Source organism: Scatophagus argus, chromosome 9 (genome assembly GCF_020382885.2).
Source record: "Scatophagus argus isolate fScaArg1 chromosome 9, fScaArg1.pri, whole genome shotgun sequence".
In the NCBI taxonomy this organism is placed as follows: Eukaryota; Metazoa; Chordata; class Actinopteri; family Scatophagidae; genus Scatophagus; species Scatophagus argus.
Window position 1 is genome coordinate 456,144 of NC_058501.1, and position 20,979 is coordinate 477,122.

Here is a 20,979-nt window from a genome sequence, read left to right on the forward strand (position 1 = left end):
ATTACGCCCTACATTAATACAATGGAGGGCAACTATGCCAATTTCACTCTCTCACACGTAGACCTTCTTGTAGATAGCACTGCAACATCACTTCTTCCATCCATCCATCCATTTTCTATACCGCTTATCCGTCAGGGTCGTGGGGGGCTGGAGCCTATCCCAGCTGACTACGGGTGAGAGGCGGGGTACACCCTGGACTGGTCGCCAACACACAAAGACAAACAACCACACACTCTCACACCTAGGGGCAATTTAGAGTAGCCACAGTCCAGCCAATGTGCAGAAGACCGTCAAACCTGGAAAAATAGTTTATTAATTTATAAAAAAGAACTTGGTAGCACCAGAAGGGCATATTACTCCTCATTAATAGAAAGGAACAAGAATAATCCTTGATTCCTCTTTAATACTGTAGCCAGGCTAACTAAAAACCATAGGGCAGTTGAGTCATGCATCCCCTCGACTCTCAGCAGTGATGATTTCTTAACTTTCTTCACTGATAAGATTGTGAACATCAGAGCGAGGATTGGCGGTAATACTCCAACAAATACAGTTTCTCTTATACCAACCTCCACACCTATGTTATGTATTGGACAACTTCTCCCTCATTAACCACTCAGAGTTAACTTCAGTCATTGCCTCATCCAAGTCACATGTCTACTTGACCCGGTCCCAACAAGACTGCTTAAGGAAGTTAGTTGCTTAGTTAACATTTCTATAATGAACCAGATCAATCTCTCTTTAGTCACAGGTCATAACCACAGGCCTTTAAGGTGGCTGTCATCAAACCACTACTAAAGAAACCTTCCGTTTACCCAGATGTAATAGTTAAATTTAGACCTATATCCAACCTTCTATACATCTCCAATATCCTTGAGAAGGTTGTCTTAGAGTAGCTAAATCGACAGCTCCACTCTCACGACCTTTTTGAAGCTTTCCAACTTGGATTTAAAGAATACCATAGTACTGAAACGGCACTGATAAAAGTTTCTAACAACCTTCTCCTAGCATCCGACAGAGGTCTTGTCTCCATACTTGTACTTCTAGATCTCAGTGCTGCATTTGATACCACTGATCACAACATTCTTCTCCAGAGACTGGACCATGAAATTGGGATTAAAGGATCCGCCCTTCGATGGTTCGAGTCATATCTATCTGACAGGTATCAGTTTGTTAACATTAATCACAATTGCTCTGAGTACAGTAAAGCTACTTATGGTGTACCTCAGGGTTCAGTATTCTATATTATCCGGAAGCACTCTTCTTATTACTTAATAAAAAGTTACTGTATTTGAACCTAAACATCTCAGGGACTCCTTTTCTTGCCACCACCCTGGATGACATCACCTTTAACTCTATTACAGTGGTGAGGAACCTTGGAGTCATTTTTCACCAGGACCTGTCCTTCAATTCCCATATAAAACAAATCGCTAGGACTGCCTTCTTTCACCTCCGTAGCATAGTTAAAATAAGGAACATACTTCCTTAGAGTGATGCTAAGAAATTGATCCACGCATTCATCACTTCTAGACTGTTCTACTGTAATTCTCTCTTGTCAGGATACAAAATCCTTACCCTGAGATTTTTCCTACTTTTTCCCTGTTAAAGGTTTTTCTGGGAGTTTTTCCTCTGTTGATGTGAGGGTCTTGTCTTGTCTAATAACAGACTATGTACCCCAGTCCTTTAAAGTAGCTGTAGTCAAACCTTTCCTTAAAAAGCACACACTTGACCCAGAGGTTTTAAACAGCTATAGATGAATATCCAACCTTCCACTTCTCTTCAAGATCTTTGAGAGAACAGTCCTCAATAAGCTATGTGACTTTCTACATAGTAATAGTTTATTTGAGGATTTGCAATCTGGCTTTAGAGCTCATCATAGCACAGAGATGGCACTGGTCAAAGTCCCAAATGACCTACTTGCATCAGACAAGGGACTCATCTCTGCCCTTGTACTGTTAGACCATAGTGCTGCATTTGACACCACTGACCATTCTATCTTACTACACAGATTGGAACACTTAACTGGCATTAAATGGACTGCATTAAGCTGGTTTCAGTCCTATTTATCAGCTCGATCTCAATTATTCATGTTAATGATGCATCATCCATACAACAGTGAGTCTCAGAGTTCCCCAAGGTTCTGTGCTCGGGACAATATTTTTCACCCTTTATATGCTCCCCATTGGTGATATTATTAGAAAACACTCCATACATTTTCACTGTTATGCAGATGACGCATAGTTATACTTAAACCAGATGAAACAAATCACCTAGCCAAACTTCAGGCCTGTCTTAAAGACATAAAAACCTGGATGACTTGCAATTTTCTACTTTCAAATTCAGACAAAACTGAAGTTATTGTTCGGGGACCTAAACAACACACTAATTATCCAGTGATGTAGTAACTCTAGAGGACTTAACCTTGGCCTCAAGCTCAACTGCAAGGAATGTCGGAGTTATTTTTGATCAGGACATGTCTTTTAACTCACACATAACACACATTTCTTAGACTGCATTCTTTCACTTCCTCAATACTGCAAAAATTACCGTAGGCACATTTTGAGTCAGAAAGATGCAGAAAAATTAGTCCATGCATTTATTACCTCTAGGCTGGATTATTGTAACTCCCTTTTATTGGGTTGCTCCAATGAGTCTCTAAAGACTCTCCAGCTAATTCAGAACGCTGCTGCACGATTACTCACAAGAACCAGCATTAGAGATCATATTTCCCTCGTACTGCCTTCTCTACATTAGCTACCTATATAATCCAGGATAGAGTTTAAAATTCTTCTCTCCACATATAAAGCCCTGAGCTTTGCTTTTCTAAGATGCAGAGCTACTTATGGTTCCTAGAATCTTCAAAAGTAGATTAGGAACCAGAGCCTTTAGTTATCAAGCTCCTCTACCTTCCCTCTCCTTCTGCACACATTTATGTCCCATTAATGCATGTTACTTACTCAACTTCTTCCCCAGAATCCTTTCTCGTCTCGTAGGTTCCCATGGATTGTGGTTGGACCACCTTGCTGCGGTCCTGCTTGAAACCTACTGCAATTACTACTGTTTAGTTGTTATTTATTTTAATTCTATTACTACTGTGACTACAGCTACTACCATTATTATTGTTACTACTATATCTATAGTTCCAATACTTTTGGTATTGTTGCTGTTGCTACCCAGGTTCTGTTTGTGTGCTTCTTCTCTTGCCCCCCCACCCCAGGCCCCAGCACCCTCTCTCTCAACCCAACTGGTGAAGGCAGATGGCCACCCACCTAGAGCCATGGTCTGCTCCAAGGTTTTTCCTTGCCACTGTCGCCAAGTGCTTGCTCATGGGGGAAGGTTGGGTTCTCTGTATTACAAAATTTAAGTATAGTATGGTCTAGATCTGCTCTAATTGGAAAATGTCATGAGATAACTTTTGTTGTAAATTGGCGCTGTATAAATAAACTGAATTGAACTGAAATGATTTATAAATCAATGTCTGTTGTGTTATAACAATTAATTAATTTATCTGAAGTCTGCAATATTTACTAGATTTCAAACAAGTTTTTTTGGCCATCATTTGATGGTGAATAACCTTGATATCATGTGTGTGGGCCTGGTCCAACATAAAACGGGTTGTTGTGGTTCATCCACACGATATGGCCTAATAACTGTTATCATTTACTTTTAAGAAAGTGAAGCACCGTTTTAGTCTATTGTGCATTTTATTTTAAAATTTAAAAATAACAGTTAAGAAAAATATATATTCTCCCGGTCACTTAGGGTAAGCCAGTTGCATAGTGGGTGTGGTCAGGCCCATTCACAGGCCTATGTCCTCTGTGTGTTTGACAAGAAAGGACAACAGAGCTGAGAGGCCAAGGAGGACAGTGGGTGAACATTTTACTTTGAGTAAAAAGTAGTAAAGTAGAAGCCATATTTCCATGTGCTCTGTCTGCAGTTGTGTTTCCACAACCACAGGTAACAACAAATTTTTAGGAACAAGCTAAAATGAAAGCTGTCTGTATGTATAAACTGAATATCTTAATGCACCACATCATAAAATGTGTCTAACTCTTGTAAATGTCACTAGCAGCTGAGTTGCTAGCCCTTCCTTTCTCTACTAGAGGTACATGCTGTCAGTGAATCACATTAGGAAAGACTGATACTGAGATGTCTACATTCTTTGTTCTTTCTAAACTTTACTGAGGAATATTATTTACTTTACTGAAATTAGAGATTGGTTTCCAGTGAGATATTAGACAGATTACACTATATTGCCAAAAGTATCCGATCAAGGCTTTCCACAAGGTTTAGGAGTGTGTTTATGGGTATTTTTGACCATTTCACAAGTGACCATTTCATTTGTGAGGTCAGACACTGATGTTGGACGAGAAGGCCTGGCTCACAGTCTTTGCTCTAATTCATTCCAAAGGTGCTCTGTTGGGTTGAGGTCAGGACTCTGTGCAGGCCAGTCCTCCTAACGAAATTTTGTACAGATTCTCAGCTTAAATGCACACGTATAAATAACAGCAGAAAAATTAAAAATGAACACTTAAGAAAAATATAAAACACAAAGTAAATAGTGCACTTAGTACCAGTCTCTGGCATGCTGTGAGTGATGGTTTGTGTGTGTATGTGGCTAAAGGGGGGAGGGCGCATGTGTGAAGTCCTGTAGGGGGATGGGATGTGAGTCTTTCACTGCAGGGGGGTTATTGCTTTTACAGCTCTGGGGAAGAAGCTGTCCCTGAGTCTGTTTGTGCTTGTCGATGTTCTTGTACTGCTTTCCTGATGGAAGCGGTACAAACAGTTCGTTGGACCTCATCTCGTAGTCTCGTCATTGTTAGATATGAGACCCACCACAGTGGTATCGTCCGCAAACTTAACGACCATGTTTGTAGGGTGGATAGCAGAGCAGTCACGCGTGAAAAGGGTGAATAAGGCAGGGCTGAGCACACAACCTTGCGGCGTGCCAGTGTTGAGGATCAGTGGGGCAGATGTAGACTCCCCTATTCTCACCACCTAGGGCCTGTTGGTGAGGAAATCCCTGATCCAGGAGCAGAGTGAAGTTGACAAACCCAGGTTGTGGAGCTTCAGGGCCAGCATATCCGGGGGGACGGTATTGAAGGCTGAGCTGAAGTCCACAAATAGGGTGAGTCAGGGCCGTGTGAAATGCTAACGAGACAGCACCCTCTGTAGAACGGTTCTCCCTGTAAAACGGCAAACTGCAGGGCTGTCCAGGCCAGCGGGGATGAAGTCCTTGATGTATCTTAGGAGGATCCTCTCGAAGCACTTCATGATAACCGGGATCAGAGTGACAGGTCGGTAGTCGTTGAGGCAGGTGATGGTTGATTTCTTGGGCACAGGCACAATGATGGAGGACTTCAGGCACACAGGGACTGTGGACAGCTACATGGACAGGTTGAAGATGTCCAGAAAGACTTCTGCCAGTTGGTCAGCGCATGACTTCAGAGTGCGCTGAAGACACCTTGTCTGGACCTGAAGCCGTGCTGATCTTCCTCAAGGAGGAGGTCACTTGGCGCAGCTGCAGGATGAGAGGCTGCTGCTGCACCTCTGGCGGAGGAAGATGTGTAGTTCTTCTGCTGCTTGGGGACTCAAAGCGTGTGAAGAAGCTGTTTAAGGTGTCAGGCAAAGTCTGGTCATTGCGCTTATAGTCCGTAATGGTCCTGATGCCTTTCCACATGTTACGTGGATCGTTGTCATTGAAGTGCTCCTCAATGCACTGCTTGTACCTGTGTTTTGCCAGCTGGATGCCCTTTTTCAGTTCTTTCCAGGGAAAGAGTAGAAATACTGCTCTAGAGTCCAGTGGTGGCACGCTTTACACCACTGCATCTAACGCTTTGCACTGCACTTGGTGATGTATGGCTTGGATGAAGCTGCTCGGAAACCCATTCCATGAGGCTCTCTACGTGCTGTTCTTGAGCTAATCTGAAGGCCACATGAAGTTTGGAGGTCTGTAGCAATTGACTCTGCAGAAAGTTGGCCTCTGCGCACTACGCACCTCAGCATCTGCTGACCCCACATTGCCATTTTACGTGGCCCACCACTTTATGGCTGAGTTGCTTTCGTTCCCAATCGCTTCCAGTTTGTTATAATACCACTGGCAGTTGACTTTGGAATATTTAGTAGCAAGGAAATTTCACAACTGGACTTGTTGCACAGGTGGCATCCTATCACAGTACCATGTTGGAATTCACTGAGCTCCTGAGATCTTTCACAAGTGTTTGTAGAAGCAGTCTGCATGCCTAGGTGCTTGATTTTATACACCTCTGGCCATGGAAGTGATTGGAACACCTGAATTCAAGTATTTGGATGGGCGACTGAATACCTTCGGCAATATAGTGTAAATATAATACAACCTTGCTGCTCTGAAAAGAATATTTAATTCTTATCTTGTTCTAAGTGTATTAAATTAAAAAAAAATGTTCATTAAAAAACCAATTCTAAGAGTTAAGAGATCTGATAAAGAACCGGACTGAGAAAAGTATGCATAACACAAAGAAAAATCTTACAGCTGCTTGGTTTCAACCTGATTATGGTAGGCAGTTCAAAGCCCTTCACTATAGGCCGTTATCACTCATAAAAACAAAAATGTGAAAGAGTACTTGAGGATATCATGCTTTAACCTTTAAAGTATGATTTAAACTTTATTTGTATAGCCCATTTTTACAAGCAGTTTGTCTCATACCATCATCCTCTGCCCTTAGACCCTCACACTGACTAAGAAAAACTCACACAAAAACCTTTAACAAGGAAAAAATGGGAGAAACCTCAGAGAAGCAACAGAGAAGGGATCCCTCACCCAGGACGGGCAAATGTGCAATGGATGTTGTACAGGCAGGAAAGCAGAGAGGTTCTGCATTGAAGAGTGGGAGAAAGTGGATAAAAATAAGTGTGCCAAGCTTATGGGATCATACTCAAAAAGACTTGAGGCTGTAATTGCTGTCAAAGGGGCTTCAACAAAGTATTGATCACAGGGTGTGAATACATTATATTTTTGAGAAAAAATTCCAGCAAACTTGTTTCACTTTGTCATTTTGGGGTATTTTGTGTAGAATTTTGAGGGAAAAAAATTAATTTAATCCATTTTGGAATGAGACTGTAACATAACAAAATGTTTAAAAAGCGAAACGGTGTGAATACTTTCTGGACACACTGTATGTTCCTTGCTGAGGCCTTGTGATGCTGCATTCAGATATGGTGACAATAAAGCATTCAAAACAGCAAGGAACAACCTAAAACAGGTGTTTGTGGGATTCCACGCAGCCACAGGCTACAAGCCTACTGTATGGACAACAGTGACCCCGCCCTACCAGATAACCTCAACACCTTTTTCTCCTGGTTTGAGGTAACAGACAACCGAGCAGCACAAAGGCGGGCACTGTCTCCTGCCAACCAAGTACTATAGCTGACTGCAGACAGCGTGAAGAGGGTCAGCAATCAGCGTTGACCCATTTTGCCAACTAGCTAATGAATACTAAAACTAACTGATGCTAAATCAAAGAACTCTCTAAAACACACAAAGCTGGGGGGGCATGAGGTGGTTGGTGACATAAGCTGCCTCCAAAACATCACCTGCCTGTAGTTCAGTCACTCACGTAATTCAGTTACTATAGCCAAATTTGAATAGAGGGCAGTCGCCATGCATATCTGTAAGACAAACGTAAAATTCAAATATTTTTCACTAAAATGTCAACATTTGGACCTGAATCAGTCACTAACCCCACAAAGTACTTATTTAGATTGATTTCCAACAGAAAAACATGGTTTAATGTGACTTTAGCTCTGCTTTACATAATATAGCCACACCAGCTTATTGAAAAGTATTTGATGCTGGAGTGAATCTTGGACTTTCTGACAGCGAGACAGCAGACAGAGTTGGTAGCATCTAAAACAACCACAGTGAGCACAGGATCACCACAAGGGTATGTACTGAGCCCTTTAATGTTTACGCTGCCGCATGACTGTACTATCAACACCAACCACATCATTAGTTAGCAGACAACATCACAGTTGTCGGCCTCATCTTCAACAATAAGCTGGCCCACAGAAAAGAGGTTGAGCAGCTAACAGCCAGGTGCAAAACACAAAACCTTGCTCTCAACATCAATAAGTCCAAAGAGATGGTAACTGACTTTATGAGGACTGGTCACTAGCACCATCTCCCACTGTCTACCAGCAGCACTAAGTTCCTGGGGTCCATTTGATGGATGACAGATGACAATTTCACAGTTTTCATCAAAGAGGCCCAACAGTGCCTTCACTCCCTATGCAAACTGAAGCACCCATGACCTTGTTTTACAGAGGCACCACTGAGAGCATTCTGACTGACTGCATCTCTTCCTGGTTTAGTAACAGCACACCAGAAGACAGTGAGAACAGCTTATAAAAAAAAAGGTTTATGCCTCGCTGCCACATCTGTAGTACATCGACACTGAGCACTATCTGAGCAGAGCAAACGACATCATAAAGGACCCCACCCATTCCTCTCATGGCATGTTTACACTAATGCAGTCAGCAAAAAGATATAAAAGCATCAGATCAAGGACCACTTGGCTGTTAAACAGCTTCTTTCCCACAACAGTCAGACTGCTTAACCAGAGCATGTGAACTACAGCTTAGGGACTAGTGTAATTTAGTTTTTTAGATTTTGTAAAGTGGAAATACTGAGCAAATAGCCCAAGTTTTCAGATAAAACAAATTACACATTGATCAACACAGAAATATAGATGGTAACACATTTGTCCCTGTTTCCTCTCCTCGCTTCAGTTATTTTTCACTTCATCTTAATCTCTCTTAAAAACCTGAAGTCAGTTATGAGGTAGACACTTCTGAACGTTTGGTACACTCTGGAGGCACGTGTCCTCAGACAAGTAGTAGTAACGCCAATTCTGATCAATGACAGTTTATGTAAAACAGAGATTAACAACACAGTCTTAAACATTTATAACTGAACAAGAGCAAAGAGTACTAAAATACAATGTAACAAATTCTGTGCAACGCCACTTTTCATCCATGAAATTCCATGCATTTCAATTCAATTTCAATTCAGTTTATTGATATACGCCCAAATCACAACAAAAGTTATCTCATGACACTTCCCAATTAGAGCAGGTCTAGACCATACTCTTTAATTAAATTTTGTAATACAGAGAACCCAACCTTCCCCCATGAGCAAGCACTTGGCGACAGTTGCAAGGAAAAACTTCCTTTTAGAAGGCAGAAATCTCGGACACAGACCTTGGCGGCCATCAGCCTTGACCGGAGGAAACGATCAAAAACAGAGATGGGTAGCAACATGAATAATACCAGCAGAAGTATTCGAAATATAGATAATGATAATGATGAAGTATACAGAAGGTACTATAGTGATTATGATAACAACAGTAGTAACAATAATAATGGTAGTAGCTATAGTCACAGTAATAACAGAATTAAAATGAATTATGACTAAACAGTAGTAATCGCAGTAGGTTTCAAGTAGGACCGCAGGAGGAGGTCCAACCACGATCCATGGGAACCTGCAAGACGAGAAAGCACAAGGACTCTGGGGAAGAAATTGAGTTAGTAATATGCAATAACGGGATATAAATGTGTGCAGAAGGGGATGGAGAGGAAGAGGGAGCTCAGTGCATTGTGGGAGATCCCCAGCAACATAACTAGGGGCCAGCCTAGGCCGGCCCTAACTACAAGCTTTATCAAAAAGGAAAGTTTTAAGTCTACTCTTAAATGTTGAGAGGGTGCCTGCCTCCCGGACCGAAACCGAAAGATGGTTCCACAGTAGAGAATTAAGAAGAATTAAGAATTAAGATTCACATTACTGGCAGTATATATATTATATATATTTTTACATACAGACACTGAATTTGTCTTTCGCATCTGACCCATCCTTAGCTGAATACACATGCAACACCCAGCAAATTACATGCATCAAGTGCCCGGGGAGCAAACTTGGGGTTAAGTGCCTTGCTCAAGGGCACATCAGCCAACTAATGGAGGGGGGGAGCATTTTTCGCATTAATCACTCCACCCAACTTTTTCCTGCCTGTCCGGTGGGGGAATCGAACCAGCGACCCTCCGACCTTCGCTTCTCCAACCTCTAGGCCACGGCTGTCCCTTGATAACTTGCTTGATAACTAACGGTACAGGTCTACTTTTGAAGATTCTAGAAACCACAAGTAGCCTGCACCTTATGAATATAAGATGTAAGAAGAGAAGGGAGTACGGGACAAATATGATCTCTAATGCTGGTTCTTGTGAGTAATCGTGCAGCAGCGTTCTGGAATTAGCTGGAGAATCTTTAGAGACTTATTGGGGAAACCTGATAAAAGGGAGTTACAATAATCCAAACTGGAAATAATAAATGCATGGAGTAATTTTTCTGCATCTTTCTGACTCAAAATGTGTCTAATTTTTGCAGTATTGCGGAAGTGAAAGAATGCAGTCTAAGAAATGTGTGTTATGTGTGAGTTAAAAGACATGTCCTGATCAAAAATAACTCCGACATTCCTTACAGTTGAGCTTGAGGCCAAGGTTAAGTCCTCTAGAGTTACTACATCACTGGATAATTAGTGTGTTGTTAGGTCCCCGAACAATAACTTCAGTTTTGTCCGAATTTCGAAGTAGAAAATTCTCCTCTCTACATTGGCTCCCAGTAAAATTTAGAGTAGAATTTAAGATCCTCCTCCTAACCTACAAAGCCTTGCATGGTCTGGCACCATCATATATCACTGATCTCATTGAACCATATCAACCCTCTAGGGTGCTGCGTTCCTTAGATTCAAACTTGGTGGTAATACCACGAATCTCCAAATGTAAATATGGAGCCAGGGCCTTCAGTTATCAAGCTCCTCTTCTGTGGAACCAATTACCAGCCTCAGTTCGGACGGCAGACTCGCTCTTTATGTTTAAGAGAAGACTTAAAACCCTCCTTTTTGACAAAGCCTATAGTTAGATCAACCTCTAGTTATGCTGCTACACGTTTAAATTGCTGGGGGAGATCCTTAGACACCGAGTTTTCAGAGCAGGGGGACTCACTCATCATGTCCCATCACTGGACAGCACTAACTCGCCCTCTCCCCCGGAGCTCTTGTGCTCCATCTTTTCTCAGCACTTCTCCCTCCATCTCCCTGTCTCTCCTCTCTCCCCTCTCCTGTCTCTCTCCATCTCCCTCCATACATTTATCAGACAGGTATCTAGTATAGCAGTTTTTTCTTGGTGGTATGTAGTAATAGTAGTAGTAGTAATACAAATTCAAAAGTTATTAAATACTGGTCAAATAGAAGAGGAATTTGTGACTATTAAATGTTCAATTTCAGTGAACAGTGAATCAAATATGAAATCTAAGAAAAACTTCAAGGTTTTGAACATGGTAGAAATATCAAAAAGTCATCAAGTCAAAATGAGTGGCTTCCTGTTCAGAAATGATGTGAATCGTCTATAGAATGCATGGAAAAAAGAATTTTGCTTGTACATGCTGTGGGTCAGAAGTTAAAAGTAAAATCTAGCACTTGCACCAGTACTAAACTAGTATAGTTGACATCTGAGTACTGGAAAATCTTTTCACTGCGCTCTGTTGGGGTTTCAAGGTTGACTCAGGTGTGGTGATCCACACACAGATGAGAGAGAGAAAAAGTTCCACCTGGCATGCTCTAAAAAGAAAAAACTGTATAATGAAAACAAAGCTCACAGCAGACATAACTTTGGAGGACCAGCAGGAGTACCAGTGTGGGAAGCTCAGCAATAAATATACTGCTCTGGACCATCGCAGCTGCACATTGCATTTAAGCCACCTAAAAAAGAAGGCCCACCTAAAAAAAACAAGTCAATTATCAAGCAGCAATATGAGAGGCCAGACAATGTGTCATGCAGCTGTTTTGCCTCAGCAGAAGGGATGCATTGTAGAAAGTGGATGGACCAATGAAGAATGGGGATAACCTCAAAATTCTGACTGACGTTAAACCATTACTTCTAAATTTAAATGGAGCTGGGTCTTCCAAGAGACGAATGGCCCAAAACAACATCATGGTCTTCATCACTGTCTCTCTCTGCTACAAGGCAAGCTCGTACAGGTGAAACCATCATTATTCCCAAAGCCTCTGATGAGAAACAGACTGTGGACCAAGTTATTTTCTCATTTAACTTTTGTTAAGTGGTGCAGTATGTTCATTTGTTGTTGGCTTGTATTGTGGTGCTGGAGTTCAGTGCTCCACTTGCCTTTTTTGTCCTGATATAATGCTATTAACAACACACAAAACTGATTTTTCAGAATCTTTCAAAATCAATTCAGAGCAAGATTTTAGGATGGAAGATAGACTTTTTTCTTTCCCTTCATTCTTTCAAATCATTCTATTATAGAAAGAATGACAATCCCATAACCAGCAAAATATACTACTCTTTGGCCATCAATGCATGCAAATGTTTTTTAGGGACATGTTCAACATGTGACAAAAATCCCATGTTTGCTTCGATTGCTGTGATGATGAAAGAGTCACATTTTGTGCTCTTAGCAGGAGAAGAGGCTGCTGAAGTTCCTCAGTCCAGTCAGGGTGGTGACTTACATGTTTCTGTCCGTCAGGTCCTCAAAGTTGTATCCGCGGATGCGTTGGTGGGTGTCTGATGCGAGGACGGTCCGGCTGTCACTCAGACACCATAGGCATTGCACCCGAACTCCTTCCCATGAGTCCAGCAGGTTTCCATCCAAATCCTGGAAGTCAGGAGGAAACAAAATGCATTCAGAAACACCACCAGCACCAGACTGCTGCAGGGAATCCCACATCCAGCAGTCAGTTTATCAGTGTTACTGAAAACCGGCAAAACACCTTTTGACTGTGAATGGCTCAATGGTGTCCTCTGACAGCAGGGAAGAGGACGTAAACATAATAATCTAGTCCTGACTATTAAATCAACATCTCATGGTTGGATCTAAAATAAAAAATGTAACCATTAGAGCAAGAAACATTTCAAAGAAGTTAGAATCATATTAAAATTTTAATCTTAAGGGCTTTACGGTTCAATTTTTAGGTCACAACCCTATGTTCTCTCCCCCTGGAAAACCAAAAATGACAGAAGAAGCGAGCAATTGTTATTTTTGATTAAAAACGTACTTAAATGATTAACTTAGTATAGAAATAGTTGACTAACAGACACTTTGTTTCAACTCAATGCTTTGTCTAATGTTTAAATATACTGAAGTCTAATGTTGAACACAATGAGACAGATTGGTAATAATGCTGTGCCTCTCTGCTGATGACCAATGGATCCTTTCTGCCAACTAAATATGAGGTAGGAGAGGCAATAAGACTTTGTGAGTATAGACAAGTTTAATAAGTGAGTAACAGATCACAGTTAGATCCAATGCTTTATGTAGCTAGCATTATGTGAGGTGATACCTCTTCATTTTCAAAGTGCATGTCAATTTCAGGACAGCCTTATTACAACTGTAAACTGGATTGGTCTGGTTATGTTAATGTAAGTGAGTGTGATGTAAACGCATGGTAAGTATTTATGTTGACAACCTGTGAGCACTGACAGCACAGAGTGTGCTATGAAAAATACTCACACACTGGTAGAACTGGCCTCTCTGACCACCAGTGACAAAGCGCTTGCCATCTGGATTCCAGGCCACACTGGTCAAGCTATCCTCATGAGACTGACTCATCTTTGTCCGTAACTCCCCTGTCTACACACCAGAGCCCAGGAGAGAAAAATGATCAGACACCACACACTCTTAGCTATCTATAGTGATATATATATATATTCTGCAATAGCTTAAATATATAGCAGGAAAAGCAGCTCTCTAATAGATTTATCAACTGTGAAACTGAGGTTATGGCATTCTTCTTGAACACAGGAGTCCATCATTTACATATTTATTTTCTTATTGTGCTAGTATAGGATTGATCTTGATTGTTAGAGGTTATTTACAGTGGGGCAAAAAAGTATTTAGTCAGCCACCAATTGTGCAAGTTCTCCCACTTAAAACGATGAGAGAGGCCTGTAATTTTCATCATAGATATACCTCAACTATGAGAGACAGAATGAGAAAAAAAAATCCAGAAAATCACATTGTCTGATTTTTAAAGAATTTATTTGCAAATTATGGTGGAAAATAAGTATTTGGTCAATTATTTTGGCCCATTCCTCCATGCAAATCTCCTCTAGAGCAGTGACGTTTTGGGGCTGTCGCTGGGCAACACAGACTTTCAACTCCCTCCAAAGATTTTCTATGGGGTGGAGATCTGGAGACTGGCTAGGCCACTCCAGGAGCTTGAAAAGCTTCTTACGAAGCCACTCTTTCGTTGCCCGGGCGGTGTGTTTGGGATCATTGTCATGCTGAAAGACCCAGCCAAATATCATCTTCAGTTCCTTTGCTGATGGAAAGAGGTTTTCACTCAAAATATCAGGATACATGGCCCCATTCATTCTTTCTTTTACATGGATCAGTCGTCCTGGTCCCTTTGCAAAAAAACAGCCCCAAAGCATGATGTTTCCATCCCCATGCTTCACAGTAGGTATGGTGCTCTTTGGATGCAACTCAGCATTCTTTCTCCTCCAAACACGACAAGTTGAGTTTTTACCAAAAAGTTCTATTTTGGTTTCATCTGACAATATGACATTCTCCCAATCCTCTTCTGGATCATCCAAAGGCTCTGTAGCAAATTTCAGACGGGCCTGGACATGTACTGTCTTAAGCAGGGGGACACGTCTGGCACTGCAGGATTTGAGTCCATGGCGGCGTAGTGTGTTACTGATGGTAGCTTTTGTTACTTTGGTCCCAGCTCTCTGCAGGTCATTCACTAGGTCCCCCCGTGTGGTTCTGGGATTTTTGCTCACCATTCTTGTGATCATTTTGACCCCACGGGGTGAAATCTTGCGTGGAGCCCCAGATCGAGGGAGATTATCAGTGGTCTTGTATGTCTTCCATTTTCTGTATCTTTCTTGTATCTTTCTGCAGGTATCTCTCCATGCAGGTATCTCTCCATCCAGATCTTCAAGTTGAACTGTAGCCGGCTCTATGACCAACCCAATGTGTATTGTTGACATCTGCCTGTCATTCCTCTGTGTACCGACTATCGGCGGGGTGGTTCTCCCTACGGGCCGAAATCGAACTGATAGGATAGTGATTCTCAACATCACATAAAAAAAAAAGAATACATGAATGTTACCGCAGTTCATTATAATTTTCATTACTATAATTTTCTTATAACTTGTGAAATGTTAAAATCATATTGAGGTGGTAGCAGAAAGTGAAACTAAACAGATGAGATTTTGTTTTACTTTTCTTTTTAGTAATGTCATTTCTCATGTTGGTAACTGCTTTCCTGCCTGTACAACATCCATTGCACGTCTGCCCGTCCTGGGTGAGGGATCCCTCCTCTGTTGCTCACCCTGAGGTTTCTTCCATTTTTTCCTGTTAAAGGTTTTTCTGGGAGTTTTTCCTTAGTCGATGTGAGAGTCGAAGGGCAGAGGATGTTGCTGATGTTATGTTAAGTGCAGCCTGGTGCAGGTCTACAGTTTTTCCTTTGACAGCTCTTTGGTCTTGACCATAGTGGAGTTTGGAGTGTGACTGTTTGAGGTTGTGGACAGGTGTCTTTTATACTGGTAACGAGTTCAAACAGGTACCATTAATACAGGTAACGAGTGGAGGACAGAGGAGGCTCTTAAAAAGAAGTTACAGGCCTGTGAGAGCCAGAAATCCTGCTTGTTTGTAGGCAACCAAATACTTATTTTACAGAGGAATTTACCAATTAATTCATTAAAAATCCTACAATGTGATTTCCTGGATTCTTTCCCCCCACTCTGTCTCTCATAGTTGAGGCATATCTATGATGAAAATTACAGGCCTCTCTCATCTTTTTAAGTGGGAGAACTTGCACAATTGGTGGCTGACTAAATACGATAAATTCATTACTACTCTGCTATGATGGTCTTTAAAAGGGATGTATATCACAATTAACATTTTAAGATTAAGATTTCAATGCTGTAATAAGCAGATAATCTTTCTCTTTTTCCTTTTTTCTTCTTTTTTCTGCCCAATTCACATTAAAAGCCAATAAGTTCCTTGAAAGCGTTCACAGAAAACATCTGAAGATGGATGTTTATATATGACAACCAATATAAATGACATTTTAGGTGACAGAGTTATAGTGAATGCCAGATGTTTTATTTCTTTCTCCAGCCTAGCAACTGTATCTATGTGTTTTTGCCTTATGTGGTCTTAGATAAGTAAGCCGCATCCTTTTCATCTATTTCTGTCTTTCCTAAATATACTAACTTGGACCCTGGAAATAAAAAGCTTCCTGTGAAGATATTTGAGTTGATCAGGTTTCAGACAAAAAAAATCGGGATTTGAGTCTGTAAGGGGTTTCACCATTTTCAGCTCTCTTTGAGGCAGTGCATATATTCTCATATTTCGATGTCCCATATTTCTCATGCATGGATAAGTGCAGCATTGCCATTGTGTTTTTGTTTGTAGTTTTTCCCCACATGATTGCACACTGTTGTACCTCCGGTCACCTCATTACCTCCAGGTCTAATTCCCTGTTGAGACCTCACTCATATACTTGCTGATCTGCCTGCACCTCTCTACTGGCCCTCCTCGGTGCAGCCTTCACTTGTGTTGGGCCCCACTGCACCCGAGTCTACCAAGCACACATTTCTCTATTTCATTGGAGGATCAAAGGATTTTTGGTTCAAACAAAGTTTGACACTAATATCAGGTTTCAACTGTCTTAAAAGCTCATATCTTTCAAAGTCACAGTCTTCTTAGTTTGCATCTTCCTCTTTTGTTATTACTTCACTGTAACTCAACAAGAAACTCTGTGAAAACACTTGTACTTGTACTATAAAGACTGTAGTTTCAGAGATAACAACAACACATAAACAGTACGCTGCTTTAGAATTAGTTTGTGCGGACTGTGTGACAGATAAACAAAGGCTGTAACAGCTGGTTGTTGGTCGTTGTTAATTATGGGGAAAAATATATTTAATCTGGTGCTGTACAGTTAATCGCTTTTATTTTGTTATATCAATAAGCATGTAAGAATTTGGCAATACAAAGTATTTTCAATATTTTGAAACTTTGAGACTTACCTATATACATTACCTTAAAGTCAAAATCTTTAGATCAATTCATTCAAAGTAAACAGTTACATGTCAAAGGTAATAAAATGTGTAAACTGATCAAGTAAAATCTCACAGCATTTCCGACATATATTGTTTGTTTGTTTGTTTGTAATTGAAAACACTAAAAAGACAACACATTTAATGCTTGACTTTAGGATACCAGCAACATGTTTCAAACAAATTGGTAGAGGAGCAACAAAACACTGGGAAAGTTGTGGAGTGCTCGATAAACATCTGTTTGGAATATTCCACAAGTAAACAGGTTAACTGGTAACAGGTGACAGTATCATGATTGGTTATTAAATGGACATCCTTGAAAAGCTCAGTCTTCACAAGCAAGGATGGGGCGACGTGAAAAACTTAGTTAATCCAGCAGTTTAAGATCAAAGTCTCTCGACACAAGATTTCAATTAAAGTCCGTAATATTATAAAGGAGTTTTTAGCATTTTCTAGTGGTGGAATGTAATGAAGTACACTTACCCAACCAATTCAATTCAATTCAATTCAGTTTATTTATATAGCGCCAATTCACAACAAAAGTTATCTCATGACACTTTCCAATTAGAGCAGGTCTAGACCAAACTCTTTAAACTCTTTGCACGAGTACAAATTTAAGATGCTTGTACTTTACTTGAGTACTTCCTCTTTCTCCTGCCCCTTCCTACTTTCACTCCACTACACCTTCTCCTTTTTTCTTTATTACATTTTTTTAACAGCTTCAGTAATAAGTTCCTTTATAAATTAAGATTTTTGCTAATAAAACAATGAAAATATACAAGTACAGCTGAAACTAATTGTCAATTACTGACAGAAATCTAATTGGCAAGTATTTTGGTAATCACTCAAGTCTTTCAATGTATAAACATTTCATGGTTTCAGACATCTACTGGTTCTCCCTTTAATTATATTTTATAACATAGAGGTCTGCACTATTAGTTGGAACAAATAATAAATTAAAGGAGAAAATAATCAGCAAAGTATAATAAATAGATAGGCAGAGGCAGGAAGAAAAGGAAGCATCTTGTACATTAATGATTCAGGCATTATTACTGTGGGATTGCACTTATGCACTTTTTAATGGAGTTAATGATGTGTGTGTGTGTATATATATATATATATATATATATATATATATATATATATATACAGTGGTATGAAAAAGTTTGGGCACCCCTGATCATTTTCAGGATTTTCCTTTATAAATCATTGGTTGTTCGGATCAGCAATTTCAGTTAAATATATCATATAGCAGACAAACACAGTGATATTTCAGAAGTGAAATGAAGTTTATAGGATTAACAGAAAGTGTGCAACAATTACTTAAACAACATTAGGCAGGTGCATAAATTTGGGCACCCTTGTTGTTTTATTGATTTGAGTACCTTTAGCACTAATTATTGGAACACAAAGTTTGTTTGGAAAGCTCATTGACCCTTGACCTACATACACAGGTGAATCCGATCATGAGAAAGGGTATTTCAGGTGGCCAGTAGCAAGTTGTTCTCCCTTTTGCATCTTCTCTGAGGAGTGGCAACATGGGAGCCTCAAAACAACTCTCAAATGACCTGAAAACAAAGATTGTCCAACATCATGGTTTAGGGGAAGGATACAAAAAGCTGGCTCAGAGATTTAAGCTGTCAGTTTCCACTGTGAGGAACATAGTGAGGAAATGGAAGACCACAGGCACAGTCCTAGTTAAGGCCCGGAGTGGCAGGCCAAGAAAAATCTCTGATAAGCAGAGGCGAGGAATGGTGAGAACGGTCAAACTCAACCCACAGACCAGCTCCAAAGACCTACAACATGATCTTGCTGCAGATGGTGTCACTGTGCATCGTTCAACTATTCAGCGCACTTTGCACAAGGAGATGCTGTATGGGAGAGTAATGCGGCGGAAGCCTTTTCTACGCACATGCCACAAACAGAGTCGCTTGAGGTATGCTAAAGCACATTTGGACAAGCCAGCTTCCTTTTGGAATAAGGTGCTGTGGACTGATGAATGTAAAATTGAGTTATTTGGACATAACAAGGGGCAGTATGCATGGCGGAAGAAGAACACAGCATTCCAAGACAAACACTTGCTACCCACAGTAAAATTTGGTGGTGGTTCCATCATGCTGTGGGGCTGTGTGGCCAGTGCAGGTACTGGCAATCTTGTAAAAGTTGATGGTCGCATGGATTCCAGTCAGTATCAGCAGATTCTTGCCAACAATGTTCAAGAATCAGTGACAAAGTTGAAGTTGCGCCGGGGCTGGATACTTCAACAACACAACGACCCCAAACACTGCTCAAACTCTACAAAGGCATTCATGCAGAGGAACAACTACAACGTTCTGGAATGGCCATCTCAGTCCCCAGACCTGAACATTATTGAAAATCTGTGGTGTGATTTAAAGCGGGCTGTCCATGCTCGGAAACCATCAAACCTGACTGAACTGGAGATTTTTTGTAAAGAAGAATGGTCAAAAATACCTTCAACCAGACTCCAGACCCTCATTGGAAGCTATAGGAAGCGTTTAGAGGCTGTTATTTCTGCAAAAGGAAGATCTACGAAATATTGATGTCATTTTTCTGTTGGGGTGCCCAAATTTATGCACCTGCCTAATGTTGTTTAAGTAATTATTGCACACTTTCTGTTAATCCTATAAACTAAACTAAACTAAACTAAACTAACTAAACTAAACTAAAACATTTCACTTCTGAAATATCACTGTGTTTGTCTGCTATATGATATATTTAACTGAAATTGCTGATCCGAACAACCAATGATTTATAAAGGAAAATCCTGAAAATGATCAGGGGTGCCCAAACTTTTTCATACCACTGTATATATATATATTGTACACACGCACGCACAAAGATTATTACTTCAGGGGCTGGTGTTATTGGCACAAGGCACAAGGTTCAAAAGCCAGCAAATATGATATTATTGGAGTGTGTTCATGCCTACGGTGTGGATAACTTGCACATCTGTGAAGGCACCATTAATACTGTAAAGTACAGACAGATTTTGGAGCAACATCTGCAGCCACCCAGACAAGCCACATTCTTCATGTGTGTTACAACAGCAGATGTGCAGGTACTAGACGGAACTGTCTACATTCCAAACCTGTCTCACGCTGAAAATATGTGGCGCACTATCCATCCATAATCCATCATTGCTGCACCCCGTGCAGATCATAGAGTGAGAGGTGGGGTACACCCTGGACAAGCTGCCAGTTCATCACAAGGGGTGACACGTGGAGACAAACATACCATTCATGCTCACATTCACACATATGGGCAATTTAAAGTCACCAATTTAACTACCTGCATATCTTTAGAGTGGGGAAAGAAGCCAAAGTACTCACAGAGAACCGAAGCGGACACAAGGAGAACATGCAAACTCTACAAAGAAAGGCTCTGGGGTGCACTATGAAGCACAAAATATGACAGAGACCCTGGACTGTTTAAATTGTTTTAAAATGATACAGAAAGACCCTGGCTTCCTCAAAACAATTGTGACTGGCCAGTGGCCTGCTGCTGACTTAGGTTCATCACACAACTAACAGCAGCTGTTATTCAATTATGTTTTTTGTGTTCTGTTTATATTTTCAAAATGTGGATCACAACTTAGTCAAGTAGGAGGGAAACCAATGATTGGGCGACATGCACATCATACTGCCTGTGTGTAAGAGATATTGTACCTGTACATTCCACAGCCACAGCTCAGAGCAGTCATCAGGACCACAGGCTATCAGATAGGAATCATCAGGGCTCCATGCCAGGTATGAAACACCATAAGCATGACCCTCCAGGGTCTTCATTAACTTCAACTGCTGGGTTTCCTGTTAACCAACAGACAAACCAGTCAATGATGTA

General features: G+C 40.8%; 1 protein-coding gene across 3 annotated transcripts in view; it reads right to left on the minus strand.

The window, feature by feature from the left end:
- The window catches only part of wdr26a (WD repeat domain 26a), a 33,770-nt gene that overhangs the window by 7,114 nt on the left and 5,677 nt on the right, over positions 1 to 20,979 (minus strand). The window contains exons 8-11 of one of the 3 annotated variants that reach the window (XM_046400871.1): positions 20,805 to 20,945; positions 13,556 to 13,675; positions 12,555 to 12,700; positions 8,884 to 9,250 (exon numbers count right to left, since the gene is read on the minus strand). In XM_046400871.1, the coding sequence (XP_046256827.1) occupies positions 9,100 to 9,250; positions 12,555 to 12,700; positions 13,556 to 13,675; positions 20,805 to 20,945 (558 nt within the window). In that variant the 3' untranslated portion in view covers positions 8,884 to 9,099. Of the gene's footprint in view, positions 1 to 8,883; positions 9,251 to 12,554; positions 12,701 to 13,555; positions 13,676 to 20,804; positions 20,946 to 20,979 lie in introns of those variants that run through there. The other 2 variants (XM_046400869.1, XM_046400870.1) reach the window with 2 other exon arrangements.